The sequence below is a fragment of the Eschrichtius robustus genome, chromosome 14 (genome assembly GCF_028021215.1).
Source record: "Eschrichtius robustus isolate mEscRob2 chromosome 14, mEscRob2.pri, whole genome shotgun sequence".
Taxonomy (NCBI): domain Eukaryota; kingdom Metazoa; phylum Chordata; class Mammalia; order Artiodactyla; family Eschrichtiidae; genus Eschrichtius; species Eschrichtius robustus.
In genome coordinates this window covers 7,122,828-7,142,515 of record NC_090837.1, presented here as the reverse complement: position 1 = coordinate 7,142,515, position 19,688 = coordinate 7,122,828, and the positions used below count along the sequence as shown (strand labels likewise).

The 19,688-nt window shown below is 38.8% G+C and overlaps 1 protein-coding gene across 10 annotated transcripts in view; it reads right to left on the bottom strand.

Moving 5' to 3' along the window:
• Positions 1 to 19,688, bottom strand: part of MPHOSPH9 (M-phase phosphoprotein 9) — a 54,677-nt gene that overhangs the window by 2,577 nt on the left and 32,412 nt on the right. For 7 of the 10 annotated variants that reach the window (XM_068563021.1, XM_068563020.1, XM_068563019.1 and 4 more), the window contains 11 exons: positions 17,120 to 17,167; positions 16,141 to 16,205; positions 14,626 to 14,727; positions 9,239 to 9,373; positions 8,201 to 8,376; positions 6,906 to 7,052; positions 5,972 to 6,092; positions 5,066 to 5,169; positions 4,150 to 4,397; positions 3,777 to 3,845; positions 1,093 to 1,347 (listed from right to left, as the gene is read on the bottom strand). In XM_068563021.1, the coding sequence (XP_068419122.1) occupies positions 1,246 to 1,347; positions 3,777 to 3,845; positions 4,150 to 4,397; positions 5,066 to 5,169; positions 5,972 to 6,092; positions 6,906 to 7,052; positions 8,201 to 8,376; positions 9,239 to 9,373; positions 14,626 to 14,727; positions 16,141 to 16,205; positions 17,120 to 17,167 (1,317 nt within the window). In that variant the 3' untranslated portion in view covers positions 1,093 to 1,245. Of the gene's footprint in view, positions 1 to 1,092; positions 1,348 to 3,776; positions 3,846 to 4,149; positions 4,398 to 5,065; positions 5,170 to 5,971; positions 6,093 to 6,905; positions 7,053 to 8,200; positions 8,377 to 9,238; positions 9,374 to 14,625; positions 14,728 to 16,140; positions 16,206 to 17,119; positions 17,168 to 19,688 lie in introns of those variants that run through there. The other 3 variants (XM_068563022.1, XM_068563023.1, XM_068563026.1) reach the window with 2 other exon arrangements.

Below are 19,688 nucleotides of genomic sequence, written 5' to 3'. Positions count from 1 at the left end.
CAACACATACCGAGCTTGAATATGTGGGCACTGGGTTCTGACTGGCCACCAAAAAGTGGGCAGCTAAGCAGCCTGGACCTGACCAGCAGTCAGGACCTCTACCTGCTATGCTCCCGATCAGAGCACAGCCTCCTGCCCACGTGCTACTTCTAAGAGCCAGGAGGCATTGCCAAGGCAGCGCGCCGGAGCCCTCCAGCAAGGCCACGTGAAAGGCACCGAGCTCTATCTAGACACGTTCCCTGTCCAGTAACAAGCAGGGAAGGTTGCTCTCATCTCAACCTACTGTTCTTACAGCAGCTACTATGGGAGTATTTATTTTTCTTTTTGGCGGGGGTGGAGAGGGGTTAAAAATGTCTTCACGACGATCGGACAGCTGAGGCCACGTACACTGAGGAAACTGGGGTTGCTCTTACAACCTCACTGAGTGGTGGCCTATATTTCATCAAAGCTTTATCACCTCATTGTCAAGGGCGGGACACAAATTATATTCAGAATGATGGGCAGAAAGCTACAACTCCCCAGTTGTTAAACTTTTCTGAAAAGTACTACATCTATCACAAAATTAGAGAATTACATCTCTATCATTTTTCTTTCTTACAAATAATGAAGTTTAAGGGAAACAAACTGAGATATTATTACTTTCAAAGCTTTCCAATATTCCATTATTTCCAACATTTCCATTATTAACTATTCCAATATTCACTCTAAGACACGGTTCAAACACGAATTACATTACTATTTTTAAAAAACTTCAACACAACTAAATCCAGGGTGTGCTGTTTTTTGGTTTTTTTTTTTTTTTGCATTCAGCATGTATTAGTCTATCATTACGGAAGCTGTTCTTAAGCATTTATTTAAAAAAAAAAAAGAATCATATTCACAATGTAGAACAAGTTTATAAAATGGGTGTGCAAAGTTAATGGTAAAAGGATAACACTATTTGTTTAGAAACAAAGCTGTCTCCCCTATTTACATTTCCTTATTCTTGATATAAATTGGATACATATACTATTTAAAAATAATACTTTTTAAATAGTAAAATATACAAGAGATTCCTGAGAATAACAAAAATATCTTGAAAATATGTGGCCATTTGAAGTATAAAATAGCAAGTGTAAAGAATAGCATGATTGTAAAACTACTGTTTGAAAGCTTATAAACAGTACAAAATAGTTTGCCTCTTCTGAGTGCATAATTACACATTAGTGCAAACAAAACTGTCTCAAAATTTAATGGCTACAAATCTCAAAGATTTGCAGAGGTGCGCAAAACATGAAATTTCTTTAATGTCATACGAACTGAACCCAGCTCTCGATTAATCTTCTCCAAACGATCTTCCAAGGCTTCCTGGGTGAAAATCATGGAAAAAACTTAATTAGAATTCTACATCAAGTTCACCGATTCTATAATTACCACCAAAATGACTTTTCTTTCAGCAAAGGAGCAAGTATAAAACATCAAAATTACACAATCATTTTGGTTTTTACACAAATCGTCATTTCCATTATTTCTTTTAAACTAAACATAAATCAACTTTTCAACCATTCAAGATAACTGCTTATCATTAAATAGGAGAGAATTATTTGACTCCGTTGAACTGAGAACAGTACAAGAGGAACCTAGAAGGTTCTTCAGACATTTCGCCAGAAGAAACGGACACATTTGACTGGTGCCGTATCCCACTTACAAGTATATCAAATAACTTTCTTCTGACAAAAATTTCTAGGTTAAAAAAGAGGAAAAACGCTGGAGGAGACTTTTCCAAGAAACAAGATATTTCACAATGAGTCAGTGTAACAAATGCTACTTTTAAATAAATAGTACTACTGTTAAATAGTACCTGGAATATATATTCATCATTTTAGATACTTTATTAGATATTAACTCCAATGGTATCCTGAAATAAAACTTAAAAATTTTCTCTTCAACAACTTTAAATTGTAAAAGAAATTACACGTTCATTTTAGAATTTTTAGAAGACAGACGAGCAAGAAGTAACAACCACTGTTCCCCTTTCCTGTTTTTTCTGCAGATAGGAACACCATTTTCAAGAAAAATAAAATCAGAGTCAAACTCTACTTCAGAATGTTTTTCAACTTTTCTTGTTACGGAATATACTTTATTTATGACATCATTTTAAATTAATGTGCAATATTGCATCAGATATACCATATTTAATCAAGAATCTTTTAGTAGAAATTTAGGTTGCTTCTAATTTCATATATCACAAATAGTGCTGCAATATATATTCTGAAACATACCTCTACACATACCTATAAATATTGCCTTAGGAATCATTCCCAAAAGTAAAAACGCTAGGTCCAAAGAAATGTAAAATTTTAAAGCTTTGGATACATGTCAAGCTGAACTCCAGAAAGTCTGTGACGCTTTCTCCTTCCACTTGCAGTGTACAAGGATAAGCTTTTCCCTAGCCCAGGTTCTGGTGGTTTTTTGTTTTTGTTTTTTAAATACCTGCCAATGTGATAGTTTAAAAATGATGCTTTTGTTTAAATGTGTGGGGGTTTTTTACTCATTGGTGAGGCCAAGCATTTTTCAATTTTTTTGCCCAATTTTACCTTTTTTACTTATGAATCATATACAAGCATCCTCAGCCCTTTTTTGCTGCCATTTGTCTTCTTACTGGATTGAAATAGCTTTGACATATATGAACAGAACCTAGGGCCCTTTAAGTCTTATTTTAAGAGCTTATCATCATTATGTAAAAAAATATATTAAACAAAAGTTTCAGATGCATTTAGAATTAGAGTATCAACAAGTTTTCCTTCTGCTTTCCCAGTAAACTATTTTATTTTATTTATTTATTTATTTTTTTGGCTGCACCTCACGGCACGCGGGATATCTTAGTTCCCCGACCAGGGATCAAACCTGCACCCCCTGCATTGGAAGTACGGAGTCTTAACCACTGGACCGCCAGGGAAGTCCCCCCACTAAACTATTTTAAAATGAATTTTATGTGTTGACTTTTACAAATTATTGAATAAAAACGTTCAGAACAACAAAAACAATGAAAGAAAGTCAGAAAAAAAGAGAAGTTAAGGATACAGGCCCTAGAAAAAGACCTCTGCTATTTTCTGTGTGTCTTTCTCACAGATCAATCTGAAACTGAACTTTTCCTGACATTAAGGCATTGAAAAGCCAAAGCTTGCAGTTATATAAGAGACATATCCTCGCTGTTATGTTTAAAATGTTACAAAACGAGATTTAAAATGTTCCATGGTTTCATGCATTTTAATTCTCTTTGAAAAGCAACTAAAAAAAATGTACACGGGCCACTTCGCCTGCACCATCTCCCGCTCAATAATGGAATCACATCTCTCTTTTTAACCTCACATCTATTCCAGTTGCAAAGTGCCACTGTTTTATATGTCTGCTAAATGGAAAGGGGTTCAGAAATAAATTGCAGATTGGGGAGGAAAAAACAAACACAAAAAAGGGAGATTTAATGTGAGAGCCTTAAAAATGTAAAATCTGTTAATAGCCATATTGCCATTTGCTCCCAAGTTAGTTTCTTGAAAACATGATGGCATGAACACCTTTTTCTTAGAAGTATAAAGGTAAAATCACTTTTTGTTCCTGAAAGCTAGCATGCAGTTATAAAATATGCTATCACTACCAAACACTTCCTGTAAAGGCTAAAAGTTTTGATCGACTGTTTCAGTGTGCCTAAAAACTGTGATATTAAAAAATCATCGTGGTTAAATGGAGCACTGACTAGCGTCAAGCCTCCAAAGCAGACTCAGGGTAAGACACTTCACCTGATTCAACCTTGTCTGCAGAGTGATTCGTCCCCCAGTAGAAGGCATTCGGCTTAGTGCTGCCTCAATCTGTTAACACAAAAAAATGTTTAAATAAAAATAGAAGAATTCTAATTAGTGGCAGGGAGGTTTATAACAGAATGGAAAGAAAAGACTTCAGCCTAGTATTTTCTTGTCCATCTCGACTTCACATAAGTTCCCTCTGTCACAATTAGTAACAACAGCTTGGCTCACACATGTTTCTAGTGCAGCTTTGTGTGGCATCCACAGTAACTTCCTGGGTTTGACTCAATAATTCCCTTCTGACTATTCCTCAGACATAAGCATTAAGTGCAGAAAAAGATTTAAGACATTGTTTTATGTTTGTTTTTACCTGGTCTTTTTCTTTTGTAAGTTCATCAAAAAACCGTTCCGTTTCAGCTAGGGTCCTAATTTTTGCTGTATACTCAAAATCATTACCCTGTGGTGGTACGCAGGCAGGCTTACACTGTTCATAGCTAACTGATTTATTCTTCTCCCAGGCTGATCTCACAGGGACTTTCTTCACTCCACTTGGCAACGGTTCAGGGGAAGAGCTATGATTAACATGGATGTCAGTGGTTCTTTCTGAGTATTTTTTTTCTGTCAGAGAGAAAAGAAATTTCTTTTATTTCTTATCAACTCTTCTGCCAGAGCATGTACATACTAAATATGTTACCCAACTTCACTTTCTGAAAATGGCTGCTACACGGCCAAAAAAAATGTAATGAAAAGAGATACGTAATCAATCATATATACTCAGTTTTTTCCTCCACAGAATTCTAAAAGCCCTGCCCTCAGTTTGACAATCTTCACAACTTCCCTAAATAAACTTAAAGCAAAAAAAAAGTTTAAAAACTAAACAACACATTTAGTGGACATATACCAACATTACAGAGTTAGTATTTTAAGGGCCTACCCAAGTGATTTCACATACATTATCTTATAACTTTATAGGATAAATGAGAAAAAGAAACTTAAAATATAAATGAGAAAAAGAAGGTGCATATAAGTTACACAATATAAAAAACTGAACAGTATGGCCCTGGTAATTAAACATTAACATCCCCTGTACCTCGGTTTCCCAACTTTCCAATGAGGATAACAACATTGACACAATATGAGTGTCACAAATGCTTATTTTTAGAGGCCCTTGGGTAAAAAAAGATTTAAGTGCAGGATATAATGACATTTAGAACCTTGAAAAGATACCAGAAACTCACAAAATGAAAGACTAAAACCATAACTGATAATTTTTTAGGAAAAGATACCTTCTGAGTCATCTAGAGGAAGAAACTGGAGTTGTTTCCTTGGATTGGGACGTTGTACTGTAGACACAGGAACAGTATCTAAATCATCCAAAAGTATATCAAATCTATTGAATGAAGCAAGTTACTTGTGAGAAAAAAAGTGTTAACTGATGTTCTCTATCTCCACTAGAAAGATGAGCTGGCATCCAGTTAACTTACGTATTCACATATTTTTAAAAGAGAAAGGTGGTCATATAATTTTTTAAAACTGAAATTTAATTTATATTTTCTAACACAAAATTATATTTACATACTGGCGACGTAAAGCGTTTACCAATACATTATCTCATCCGATCTTTGTAACAACCATATGAAATAAGCAGGTAGGCATTATTATCCCCGTTTTATAGAAGAGGAAACTGAGGTTCAACGTGCTTCAGTAGTTTTCCCCAAGACCCTGCCGGAGCTGGGCCACCAGCTCTCATGTCTTAAGAGTCAGTGGTCTTCCCACCACAGCACACACTTCCAACCACACTTCAGAGGGGACAACTTTCTCAGGAGCACAGGTAAACTTATGTTTAGTGCCAGGGCCATACCAGGGCAGCCCACTTTCTCGTACAAATGGCCCCCAATTTCCCCTGTATCTTATACCTTTTCAGGAGAACAAAGAATTATCATTCTATATCCAAAAGCTGGAAGAGGTTCTGAGGCAGTATTTAAATTTTATAGTAGCCAGTTTACATACTTAAAAACTGTTTTCACGTATTATAGTACTTTTTTATTTTTAGTATGACATTTATTTAAATGATTTAAATCCACAGAATCCCCATTAACAACTGAAAAATTAGTGACAGCTAGAGGCATAAGTTGACATTTAAAAAAAATCAATACTATATATATTTTATTCAACAATTTTAGAGAACTTACCGAATCGGGCTGCTTTCATTTTTGCTAAGTAGATGACTAAATCCTGGGGACAAATTTTCTTTAGGGGATCGCTTTGGACTATAAGCCACAGTCACTGGTGTTAACATAATCTCTCTTTTTGCTACAGAGGAAAACGAAGAGGAGACAGTCTGTTCCTTCTATGTATGTGCTAGGTTGGCAGAGCATAGCTTCTTTTTCAGTACCTTATTTCTAACTAAGAATACATTTTCAGTGTAAAACTTTCTGAAAGATAAATAAGAGTATACAAAGTAAAAATAGTTCATAATCCTAACATCTAGAGGAAACCACTGGCAAGATTTTAGTGTATCAGACTGTAGTTGCAGCGCTCTGACTCAAAACTGGTTTTTCAGGATTTTAGAAGTCAACTGGAAATAAGATGGAAACACCAGTGCACTAGTGAACATTCCTAATAACACAGTCATACACAAATCTCCTCAGCAGTTATGGAAATGGAAATTAAGGATACAGAAGCCCAATGCTTAACTTTAAGACCATACGTATAATTGGCTAAAGAAAAAGGTGACTAATGCTGAGTAACCTTAGGTAAATATATGGAAAAAGACATCATTTTTCAGGCTAGCTTAATTTGTTTGAACTAATGTTTAATTAGATAGCTGTCAAAATATCTAGTTGAGTTTGTCTCAAAAACTGTGAAGTGGTATTAGTTGCAAAACATTTGTGGGACACACTCAAAAATCTCACTTTGATAAATGGTGAGAATTTCTTCAGTTATAGTCATAGTAACTGTGCAATCAGACGGTGTTATTGAACAAGATCATATTTAGGGATTCTGTGTTCAGAGCACTGTACTAGGTGCTAGGAAGAGTGTAAGGGAAACAGAAAGCATCAAACAGCGTGTACGGCTCAGATGCCACTCTTCCAAGCCCGAGAGACATAAACCTCTAACTCTTACTTGGAGTACTTGATTTACGATTTGAAGGTGGTAAAGATGACGATCTCTGTGAAGCAGAATTAAATCTCTTTTGTCTTTGCTGGGCACCTTTCTCTGGGGACCGACTTGCATTGACTGAAGTGTCAGTTTGCCGAGGAGTCACTAGTTCTGTAACAGAAAAATGTAAAAAAAGAAAAACAAAAAAACAAAACAAACCTAGCTTCAGTTATCTGCTTTTTATTAACAGATGGTTACACCAAGCAAGCAATTCTTCTCACCATCTAGATTATAATGATTTCTTGCAAAATGCACCACAGTACAATGCTAAAAAATGCTTGATGAAGAAAAACGCGGGAGTTTTCAATGAATTCATTCTGGTTCTCTGTTTACAACTGGCACTCAAGGTGATTTTTCAAGAGTTTATTTTTAGAAAGCAGGTCACTAATTTATTTACTAGCGGATACTGCTTTGAAAATGCAATGCCAAAGATGTTAATGACGTAATTAGCAGGCCCAACCAAATAAGCACCAGAGAAAGTACAAGTGCCCGGACCTGTGAAATAAACAGTATTAAACATACTTCTTGTCCTACTGATAGATGCTCAGTAACCAAGAAAGGGAGAGTAGGAAATGTTACATCTCACTTTATGAACGCCAAATGCCTGTCATAACTTTTTGATGTGTGCAAGTAAGACAAATTGATATGGAAAGTTTTCAAATATCCTTAAGAATGCCATGTAAATCTTTAATAATCAGAACATAATATGTCATTTGAAAAGGTACGTATGTGACCACAATGATAAATTAACAACTGGGGGAGACTTCCCTGGTGGTCCAGTGGTAAAGAATCCACCTTCCAATGCAGGGGACGGGGGTTTGATCCCTGGTCGGGCGGGGAACTAAGATCCCACATGCCGCGGGGCAGCTAAGCCGGCGTGCCACAACTACTGGGCTCACACGCCCTGGAGCCTGAGCGCCACAACTAGAGAGAGAAAACCCGCACATCACAACTAGAGAGAAGCCCGAGCGCCACAATGAAGAGCCAGCACGTCGCAACAAAAGATCCCACATGCCTCAATGAAGATCCCGTGTGCTGCAACTAAGACCCGTCATAGCCAAATTAATTAATTAATTACTTAAAAAAAAATTAACAACTAGGGGATTCAACTGTCTGCAATGGGGCCGAAACAGCATAAAAATAAATTTAACTTTTTATTACTTGGGGCATTTCATTTTAAGAAGGTAATATAATTGGGGGAGAAAGGGGAAGAGACCTATATATCTATATTTCTATCAAACAAGGACTAAAATACTTACTATTTGAGGTATCCTCTTTCTCTGTCTGTGTGCCCCAATTTTTAAATACTTTTTCTTCATCAAATTCTTTCAAAGCTTTCATGATTGGTGTGTCTGAAGTGTCTCTTTGTTTTTTTATCAATAAACTTGTCGGTGAACTTCCAGGTGAAGGATCCTTTTCCAGAGGAGAATGGTACCTTAAATAATAATTGTAAGACACGCGGTGCTACGAATGGAATATCTGCATCTCCCCAAAATTCTTATGTTGAATGCGATTCTTATGACGAATTCTTGTCCTCACCTTTTGGAGGTGATTAGGTTTTGATGAGATCATGAGGGTAAAGCCCCCATGCTGAGATTAGTGCCCTTATAAAATAAGGAAGAGACATCTTGATCTCTCCCTGCACACATGCACCAAAGAAAGGCCATGTGAGGACAGAACCAGCACCCAACCATGCCGGCACCCTGATTTCAGACTGCCCACCTCCAGAACTGTAGGACATAGCTGTTTGTTGCTTAAGCCACCCAGTCAAGGGTAATTTGTTGTAGCAGCCTGAACTAAGATGGTTTACTGGGATTACTAGGGGAATAACATGAGGGTTGACAGTTACTCCACAATGAATATGTATGCTTTACAAGGCAAATCAATAAAATTGAGCCTGTACAGAATAGACCAGTGCTTCCCAATCCTTTCCACAGCCCAGAGCATACAGAAGTATAATATTTATATGGCACTCTGGAGTAAAGGAACGAGGTTGCTCATGGGGGCCCAGCCATATGGAGGGCAGGGATCAACCTCGTGTCCTAACTGCAAGCCCGTGCACAGGGCACACCACTACGCCAGCGGCACAGGTGGAGATAGCTCTGCACGGCCTACAAAAGGAAAATTTCCGAAAAGCACTAGCCTTTCAAAATAAAGTAAAAATCAGATCCTCAAAATTAAGACATAAAAGGAACAAGGAGATGGCTCTTTGCAACTTCCTGAACTTTGAAAGGCAACTGAAATCTCTAAGAAAACCTAACAGTCTCTAAATATGATCGTCAACGGAGCTGTCTCACCCAGGAAGGCAGGTGTCCTCAGGGTGGCTGTCTGCCTTGCTGTCCCGCGTGTCCAGAGGCTGCCCGGTGAAGATGGAATGCTCTGCTCCCGGGATCAGCCACTTCCGCCGGCTGACGTCGGAGCCCGCCAGCGTGCTGTGAGGACGAAAGTGTTCTCAGGCATTGCACAGTCTGCACTCCAGTGTAGACTGAGCACATACAGAAAACAACCTGCTCTGAAATAGTATTTCCACATTTACGCAGGAATTTAAGAACCGCATAAAACAATCTTATTTTAGCTAGATGAACTCTATTTTACAGTTTTCAGCTCCAACTGAATTGTTATTCTTGGTTTCAGAAGAACAGTCCAGATTCAGGTACCGTCACGTGTACCCGGCTCCGAACACCCCGGCCCAGCCCCTCACCGCACTTCACACCCTTTATGCCCCGTCGAGCTCAGGGCCCTGAGGTGAAGCAAGAGCACCTTGCCTGTTCCTCCCAGACCAGCACCGCCGACAGAATTTTCTGTGAAGACAGAAAACGCCCTCCATGTGCACAGCCCAATACCGTGGCCACCGGCCACATACACACGAGCTCGTGAACGCTTGCAACGCAGCTAGCTTTAAACAGCTGTGGGGGCCGGCACTGCTGTACTGAACAGTGCACTTCTAGACCATGACGTTCCTCCCTGAGACTGTGAAGCCCGGCCCGACTGAGGCTCACCGCACCGTACACTCCGGTCACTCGAGGCCTCATCCTCTCCGCACCGCCTCCTGCCCTCACCCGCGCGCCCTCCACGCGCACACGGGAGCTGCCCCGAACTCCGGCCAGCGACTCAACTCCCTTCCTCAGTCGCCCCTGCAGAGGACGCTCACTGGATGCACCATCCCAGAGAAGACAGCCCCGTCAGAAATCAAAGCTCCAAAGATCCTGTGGCTCCCGTGCTCGAGCATCCCCACGGCGCTCTCACCGCGACGCCCACGACCCTGGGCCTCCCCTTCCCTGTGCACCAGCCCCTCCTAGCCTTCGGGCTCCTCTTCACCCCACTCCCACCGCCACCCCAGCACACACTCCTGGTAATCAGTACTCATCGCCTGGACCCCCTTCCCTGCTCACTTTCCATCGCACCTGACTGGCAGCAAAACCTAAGCCTGTCTGACTACAGTGAGCTCACTTTTCCTCTGTGTCTGTACTCCTACAGTTGAGCTTTGCTGGAAAAAAAGCTGCCCAGCTGTGTAGACTGGGGTATCACCACAGAATCACTATCACTATCTCAAGTGGACGCCCAACACTGGCTGCCAACACGTCTTTCCGTAATTAAGGAGCTCCGATTCCCCAATATGACTATCTGACACCCTCTCCACTCTCCTCAAACCTCTCGCCCCAGCCTTGACTGTCAGGTGATAACCTTGCATCACACTCCAGAGAGAAAATAGAAACCACGAGACAGGAGCTTCTGTCTTCCTCTCTCTGCTCCCTTTCACAACCAAACTTTTTAAGAGCTGCCTCTTTTATCTATCAGTATTTTCATTTCAGCTCCCAGTCACTCCTTTTCCCCTCAATTTTTAAATTAAGAATCATTTCAAACATTCTTAGAAAATTACAAAGAGTACTATAACAAGCACTTGCCCATACTTAGTTTTAATAAATGCTAACATCTTACCATATGTGTTTTTAATTGTAAGACATAAATAGCATATATATGGTTGTTTGCATTTTTAAAATTACATAAAGGGCATAATGTACACATCCTTTTAATGCTTTTTCTACTCAACATTATGTTTGAGACTTACCCATGTTAATATATATAGCTCTACCATTTTAATAGTTTATCCACAGTATGACTGCATCACAAGTCATTTATCCTTTCTCCTGTTGGTGGATGTTTAGTTTCTAATGTATCACCTTTCAACAATGCCATAATGAACATGTGTCAGAATTTCTCAAAGGTAAATACCTTACACTAGAACTGTGGAATTTGGGGTGTGCACATCCTCAGTCTTATTACTGGATACTGACAAATCACTCTCCAGATGCGCTGTACCAATTTTCAGTCCAACCAGTAGTTTGAGAGTTCCTATTTCTTCATATCTTTGTGAAATTTTACAATGACTGGCCTGTCTGATGGTGTGAGTGGTATCCCATTACTGTTTTTATTTGCAATTTTCTAATTATTAGTGAAATGAGCATCTTTTCATTTTCATTAGCCATTTAGGTTTCTTTTTCTGTGAACAGCTTGTTCATATTCTTTTATCACTTTTTTATTGAGGAGGTTCTCTTTTTTTATTGACTTGTAGAAGTTCTTTATATTCTGGATACTAATCCTTTATCGGTTCCTGTTCACTTTAAAAATGTAGGACTTCCCTGGTGGCGCAGTGGTTAAGAATCCGCCTGCCAACGCAGGGGACATGGGTTCAAGCCCTGGTCCAGGAAGATCTCACATGCCGCAGAGCAACTAAGCCCGTGCGCCACAACTACTGAGCCTGCGCTCTAGAGCCCACTCGCCTAGAGCCCGTGCTCCGCAACGAGAAGCCACCGCAATGAGAAGCCTGTGCACCGCAACGAAGAGTAGCCCCCGCTCGCCACAACTAGAGAAAGCCTGTGCGCAGCAACGAAGACCCAACGCAGCTAAAAATAAATAAATAAATTTATTTTTTTTAAATGTAAAATAGTTCAAGCATGAAGACATCCAGATGATACTCAGGCACCAACCAACCCGCTTTATAAAATCTTGATTCTCTGCTGTATATCCTTTAGAATTCTACGGAGCGGAACAATACAGATACCACAGAAGTCCCCCGTGTACCTTTCCAACCTCATTCTTCCCAAAAGCAACCATTCATGCTAAATTTGTGTTCAGCATCCCCATGAGTGCTTTTACACGTTTACTCCATCTGTATGACCCGTAAGATCTGCAGAGCTGATTTACATGCTAAAGTCGATATAACTAGTACCCAATTTCTTCTGCAACTAGTTTTTTGTTGTTGTTCCATATTATGTTCTTAAGATTAAACCATGTTGACAGGCTAGTTATGGGGTTGGCAACTGTGAGTAAAGAGCCAGATAATAAATATTTTAGGTATTATGGGCCAGATAGTCTCTGTCACAACTACTCAACTTTGTCACTGCAGCACAAAGCACCTATGGACGATACACAAATGAATAAGCTTAGGTATGTTCCAATAAAACTTTATTTCTGGACACTGAAAGCTGAATTTCATATAGCTTTCAGGTGTCATGAAATATTATTCTTTGATTTTTTTTTTCCAAACATTTAAAAACAAAAACCATTCTTTGCTCACAGGCCTTACAAAAACAGGTGGTATGGGAATTCCCTGGCAGTCCAGTGGTTAGGACTCCGCGCTTTCACTGCCGTGGGCCAGGGTTCAACCCCTGGTCAGGGAACTAAGATCCCACAAGCTGTGCAGCCCGGAGCAAAAAAAAAAAACAAAAAACACAGGCAGTAGGCTAGATTTGGCTGGGGAGCTGTAGTTTGCCAACCCCCAATCTAGTCTGTGCACTGTCATGCTGAGCAGTATTATGCATAAATGTATCACAATATACTGACATTCAGGCTGTTAGACATCTAGGTTGTGTTCATTCACTCTTCGAAACATTCACAACTGGCTTCCGCTTCTATCACTCCGTGCCAACTGCTCTCCAGGTCATCAGGAACCTCCAGCTTACAAATCCAACAGACCCTCATCCTTCATCTCACTGGCTCTCTCAACAGCTGCTTCAGTCTTTCTCCTGGTTTCCAGCAGCTCTTTCTCAGGTTCCTCTGCCAGCTCCTTCTCTACCCAACGCCAAAACACTGGGGTCCTTCAGAGCTTTGTCCTGGGCTTGCTTCTCACTAAACACACGCATCCATCCAATAGCTTTAAGCCCTATCTGGAAAGACGACTCCAATATCTGTAACTCCAGCCTTATTTCTGCACTCCAAACGGAAATTTATCATCACCTGCTTGATTTCCACTTGGAATTTACATGAATCTCAAACTAAAATCTTCAAGACGGAAATTCTGATCTTTACCCCATGGTCTGCTCTTCCCATCTCCTCCCTGGTTCAATGTGACACCCTTAGCTGTTCAAGACAGAAACAAAGGACTTACCTGATGCCTCCCTTTCTTACCTTGCCATCCAATTCATAACCATGTTTGGTGAGTACTACCCTCCAGAATCTTCTCAAATCCTTCTCGTCTATCCATTTCTATGGCCACCACCCAGCTAGCACCATCTCTCTCCTAGCCCTGCAAGAGCCTAATTAGTCTCTCTGCTTCGACTCTTTTCCCCTCCTCATGGCAGGTGCATTAAAAAAATAGAAATCAGGTGACACAATTTTACTATATAAAACCCATCAAAGGTGTCCCAATGGACTTAGAGTAAAATCCAAACCCTTGACCCTGGCTTAGAAAGCTATGTATGATGGGTCTGTGATTTTATCTGGGGCTCCTTTATCCCACATGAGCCTCCTCTGGGTTTTTCAAACATAAGACTAAGCCCTTTCCTACCTCAGGACTCAGCAAGAGCACTGTCTCTGCCTGGAACACCCCTCCCTCCACACCTCCCACCTGAACGACTCTGCACGTCTTCCCTCTCCGTTAATGCGTACCTCCACAGAAAGGCCCTTCCCTGACTCCAGCTTTAGCCCTCCTTTTTGTTCAATCTCAAATGTCCAATTTCAGTTATTTACATTATCTTATCTTTCAATAATTCATTATGTCCTACTAATATTAATTAGTAAAGATCTAGAAAAAGTTTCTAATTTGACAATTACAACTTAGGTTAACATTTGCAAGTTAATCTTTTTCTGATAAAACATCAATATTAGGAAGTTATGACCTACGCATTTAATACTCTTTATTTACATCAAAATCACAATAAAAACAATTCTAATATGAAAAAAACTTACTGTATAAATGAATCATCAAGATAATGCTCTTAGATTATAACAAAGCTAATTTGGAAAAACTAAAAAGAAAAATCCACACAACGTAATGCAGATCCATCTTCATAATTCCTTCCATTAACATGGGAATAAAATTTCTGGAAGTTTAGCGCTAAAAGTCCTTTTGAGATGTTCTAGCCCAATGTCCTTGTTTTTACAGATCATAAAACTGAGCTCCAAAAAATTAAGTGATTTGCCTAAGGTCACACAGCTGGGCAGAGTCAAAAACCATAAAACATCCCAATTGTCCTCACTCCCAATCTGATTCTACATTACCTTTCGGCAAATGCCTCTGCATATGAGCTTTCACAATATCTAACAGTTAGATGTTTTTACGCATCAAGTTCTGTGATGACATTTAACTGTGTCTTCCTCACGATTTAGACAGATGAGTGTCTCAATTCAATTACAGGGTGCACCTATTACTAGCTTTACAGAGAGATTAAACGAAGTAACTTACTTGGCACGTGAGGGTCTCATAGGAGTTTTAGAATTATGACGAAGACTTAACATATTTTCATGCTCTACTTGCTTGACCTGAGCTTCAAGTTTTGAAATTGTTCTAATTCAAAAGCAATAAGATAAATTAAGTACATTTCAACAAACTTAAAATACAGCTCAACTACAAATTACTTATTTAACAGACACTTCTAGGAAAGGGGTGACAAAAGAGCTGCACATGCATAAACCTTTTTCATAGTAAAAAGCCACATTACACTTTAAAAAGCTGGAAAAAATCAGAGAGAATAAATAGGAAGGCAAATAGAAAAAACTCTACAAAGGAGCATTTCATATGCTACAAGTGAAGGAAAAGGGAACAACAAATACATTTAATACAGAAAGTAAAAAAAAAAATTTAGAAATTTTACTACAGATAAAAACACACAGTATAAATTAAATAAAAATAAAATAAATTCAAGTAATCAAATAAATTGCAATTCTAACATGTTTAATTCTAATATGTATGTATTCATACGAAATATACACGGGTAAGGCTCTCACAAAAGAGGAAGCAGGCTTACCATCCAAAGCAGAGCTATTAAAAAGAACTTCCTGTTCTGAACAACTCTCAACCTATAGGCAGCTCATCTAATTTGTGCTGTGTTCAGAATAAAAGCTTATCTTCAAGCTTACCAAGAGAAAATAAGCACTCTGGCCAGTTAATTGTTTAGCGGATATCTTGGCATTCTTTCTGTCTTTTAGAACTTTGAATATGTCTCCATCTCATCTCTTAAACTTAAATTCTTACCTACTCTGTTGCAAGGAAGGTTTGAGGGAGAAAGCTCTAACAGGGCTAATGCTTATACCAAACTGATAACAAACGATCCCTAGAATTGAATGCTTCACAGAAAAGACTTGAGCAGACAAGACAGCTAGACAGTGTTCCTGTTCTTCCCTATAAGAAGTCCTTAAGAGTGCAATAAAATCTCTAAATCAGGGACATCACTTATCTCCAAATAAAACTACAAAAAATATACGCTAAAGCCAATTAGAAATATCTAATCATTTGCCATAGGGACCACTTAACGACTGTTCCTTCCCTAAGTAAGCAAATCAGATCATGAATACAGTCCCCAAACCAGGTCTTTAAGAAAGTAGATAACCACAAAATTGGTGTGAATGCTATTTTCTTTTTGGAGCACAAAGATAATTCAGTGAATTAGACTACTGCTTAAAATTCTTTTCAATGATTTAGTATCACTTAGGTTTTACCTATGCTAAGTAAATACATAATGTTTGGGGACATGCACACCTTTCAGGCACAGCCACCAATATATTTTAATCATTTAAAAATCTTTGGCTAAAATCAAATGTATTTCCAGGTGAAGGGAAGATGAGGATTAAAATCGAATCTCAAAGTGCTTAAAAATCCCCAAGAAAAGCTTTTTTCATCACTTTTAATATAGACACATATTTAAGGCCTGAAAGAACAGTTATAGAGGCATTTGCTTATTAGTAAGACAATATATTTTACCTTTTCAAATCAGAAATCTGAGTATGTGCATCAAGCAATTTGTTCTCAGTTTTATTTAATGTATCCTATGAAAATAAAGGAAAAATTCAGATAACTGAAAATAAATATTCAGATGTATTCCTTTTATTTTAAAATGCATAATATAAAACTAACCTAAGACTACACCAGAGAGCTACAAAGAAAATTATGCAGATACTCAGCAAGTATGGCATCAGCCACAGAGCCAATATACATAATTCAAGGGAAAAAATGAAGAGCAAAACACTGGTTTATACAAATAGCTGTGTGTAAGCCCCCTGTTTAATAAGCAAAGCCTATTATGCTTTGCTTGATTAGAAACAGTGTTAAAATGGACATATTTTAAACACAAACTTGACTAAAACCTCAGTAAATGGCAAAGCGAATACCTGTAATGATGAGATTTCAGATATAACAATTGGCCCCTGAAACCCCAGACATCTTGGCTACCTAGCTATGCAGGCCGTTTCACTAACCTTGAATAATCACAACCCTGCATTTTATGCAACAACTTGGACCCCACTTACTTATTGTGGGGTTTCACTGAATTCAAATACGTAGATCCCAAACAGAGTTTTAATTAAGAATTTAAACATAATTAACTCAACCCCACAAAAGCTAATGTTTTGAAAAACAAAACCTTATATTTAAGTAGTATTAAATAATTATTTGCATTTGTATGGTATTTTACCCTCTTCTAAAAATTTCATCTCATCTCAAATGCAATAGCCATTCAATAAATATTTGTTAAATTAACAAATTCAACAAATTTGTGAGTTAAATGGGCAGATATTTGAAAATAAGGAAACTGACACGAGAGGATAAGTGAGCGGTCTAGTTCAAATAGCCAGATGGGGACAGAGGAGGCGAAGAGAAAGGGAGAAAGGGTCAGATCTCTCGACTTCCAAACTAATGCTTTTGCCCCGACAGGAAGTTCAGAACATGAACGATCAACTGTTACCTTTACTCTTTCGTGTTCTTTTCCAAGGGACTCATACTCTCCTAAAAGCTACAAGGAAAAACAAAGAATTGCACCACAAAATTAAATATTATAATATCAACGGAGGGACAGTCTGTAAAATAACTGCCCTTACTCTTCAACGATGCCAGTGTCATGAAAGAAAAAGGTTAACACATTGTTTCAGATTAAAGGCAACTAAAGAGATGAGTGAATGGATCCTGGACTGGGGAAAAAGGTGACATAAGGGAACAATTTGGATATGGACTGCATCAGTATTAGATTTCTTTATTTGGATAATTTTTCTGTGACTATGGATGTATTTCTTAGGAAACACATACCAAAAGTATACGAGTAAAGGGGCTCAATGTCTACAACTTACTCTCAAATGGTTCAAGAAAAAAAATATATATATATATAATGTATGTGTGTGAAAAAATATATATATGTGACATGATAAAGCAAATATGGCAAAATGTTAACAACTGGTGATCCTAGGATATAGGAGTAGGACAGTTCTTGCAAGTTTTCTGTAAATTTCAATTTATTTCAAAACAGAAAGTAAAACAAATAATTTATTTCAGTCAATGCCCTTTAAGTAAGCAGTATTTGAAAAGATTAAAATGTATTTGCATTGTTCTCTTTGGAATTGTTCGCACACTACCTTTTGTTAAGTTAGTTCCACAGAGTAAAGGTACAATCCCCAAAGTCTAATATAATTAGGTAATTTATTTAAAAATACATAAGTGAGACTTCTGGTGAAAGAAGAGAGATTCATCACAGGATTTTCTTTTTATCCAGAGATCCCACTAAATTAACAATGAAGCAATTAAAGAGAAAACAAGAGAGGTAACAGCAACGAGTGAGAGATTTCAATGAAGATGCAACAAGGCTACAGCTTCGAGTCTGAATAAAGGATGCTAACGGCAAGTAGGTTGATCTCTTCATAACCCTGAGAGGCTCACAACTTGAACCCCAGGTTCAGTGGTGGGCAGGGTTGAAGCACAAGGCTGACCACAGGAAACTGGTTCAAAGTCCTGGGTTAGAGCCCAGGGCCTTTTCCCATCCCATACAGCAGTGGACTGTTCAGCCAGGCAATAGGGCATAGAAGACATGACTGTGAGAGAAAAATGCAACTTTGGAAACACAAGTATGATAGCAGGGTGGGAAGGGGAGGCAAAGAGATAAAGAGAAAATGACTAAGGAAAAGTCTTCAAAAAAAAAAACCCACTTGACTCTCCCCTCCCTCACTGCCACCAGAGCCTGGCTGATAGGTTCCAGACAAGAAACCAGAAGACTTTTCTTTGGGAAAACTGAACAACCCCAGAAAAAAAGACACATTCACACCTGGAGGTTCCCTAACCAAATGCCTGGTGCATCACTTACGACTGCTTGTAAGTGAAGGTACCAGGAAGTAAGTCCCATCTGTGCACACAGAGTCTCCAAATAGCTTTTTACTGCCTCCCTCTTAAATGTGAACCTACCAAAGAACCAACATTTGAAAAAAAAAATTCCATATGAAACAGACTTCAAATCAAAATGAAATGTTAACTTAGAAGAAATAATGAACCAAAACTAAAGAAAAGTATCAAAAGAAAGCTATTATTGGGACCTCCTTGGTGGTCCAGTGGTAAAGAATCCGCCTTACAATGCAGGGGATGTGGGTTCGATCCCTGGTCAGGGAACTAAGGTCCCACATGCCACGGGGCAACTAAGCCCACGTGCCACAACTACTGAGCTCGCGTGCCTCAACTAGAGCCCACATGCCGCAAACTACAGAGCCCACGTGCTCTGGAACCCAAAGCGCCACAACTAGAGAAGAGAAAACCTGCACGCCACAGCTAGAGAGAAGCCCACGCGCCACAACAAATGATCCCACGTGCCTCAACGGAGATCCTGTGTGCCGCAACTAAGACCCAACGCAGCCAAAAATAAATAATAAATAAATCTTTAAAAAAAAAGAAAGCTATTATTAATATCCTCAGAGAAATAACAATGTTATATTCACAAAACAAGAACAGAAAGCTTTGAAAAACTAGCAGAGAATAAAGAGCTCTTAGAAAGTAAAAATGAGAAAAGACATAATTAATACTAAGACTGGAAGATAAAGGACAAAGAGGCCATGATGAACACTAAAACATAAATAAGTCTTAGAGAATCAACCCATGCAATACAACATCTACTCATAAAAGTTCCAGAGAAAGAGAAGAGAGAGAGGCAGGAAATTAATAGAGAAATAACATCAGCAAGTTTTGTAGAACTAAAAGACATTAATTTCCAGGTTGGAAGAACCTATGCCCCAAACACTGTTATGGACTATCAGAATACCAGGAATAAAAAGAAGATGCTAGAAAGCGTCCAGAAGGCTAGTCATGAAAGGCACTGTGTCTGTCAGGAAGCTCTTTCAGGACGCCTGTCCTTGGTACTCAGCCATTATGCTGCAAAGAAGCCCAAATGAGGCCACATGGAAGGAAACATGGAAAGAACTGCAGCCTTAGTCGACAGCCATCATCAAAGGCCCCAACTTCTGAGTTTCCAGCTAAGGTCCCAGATAATGCTGGGCCGAGATAAG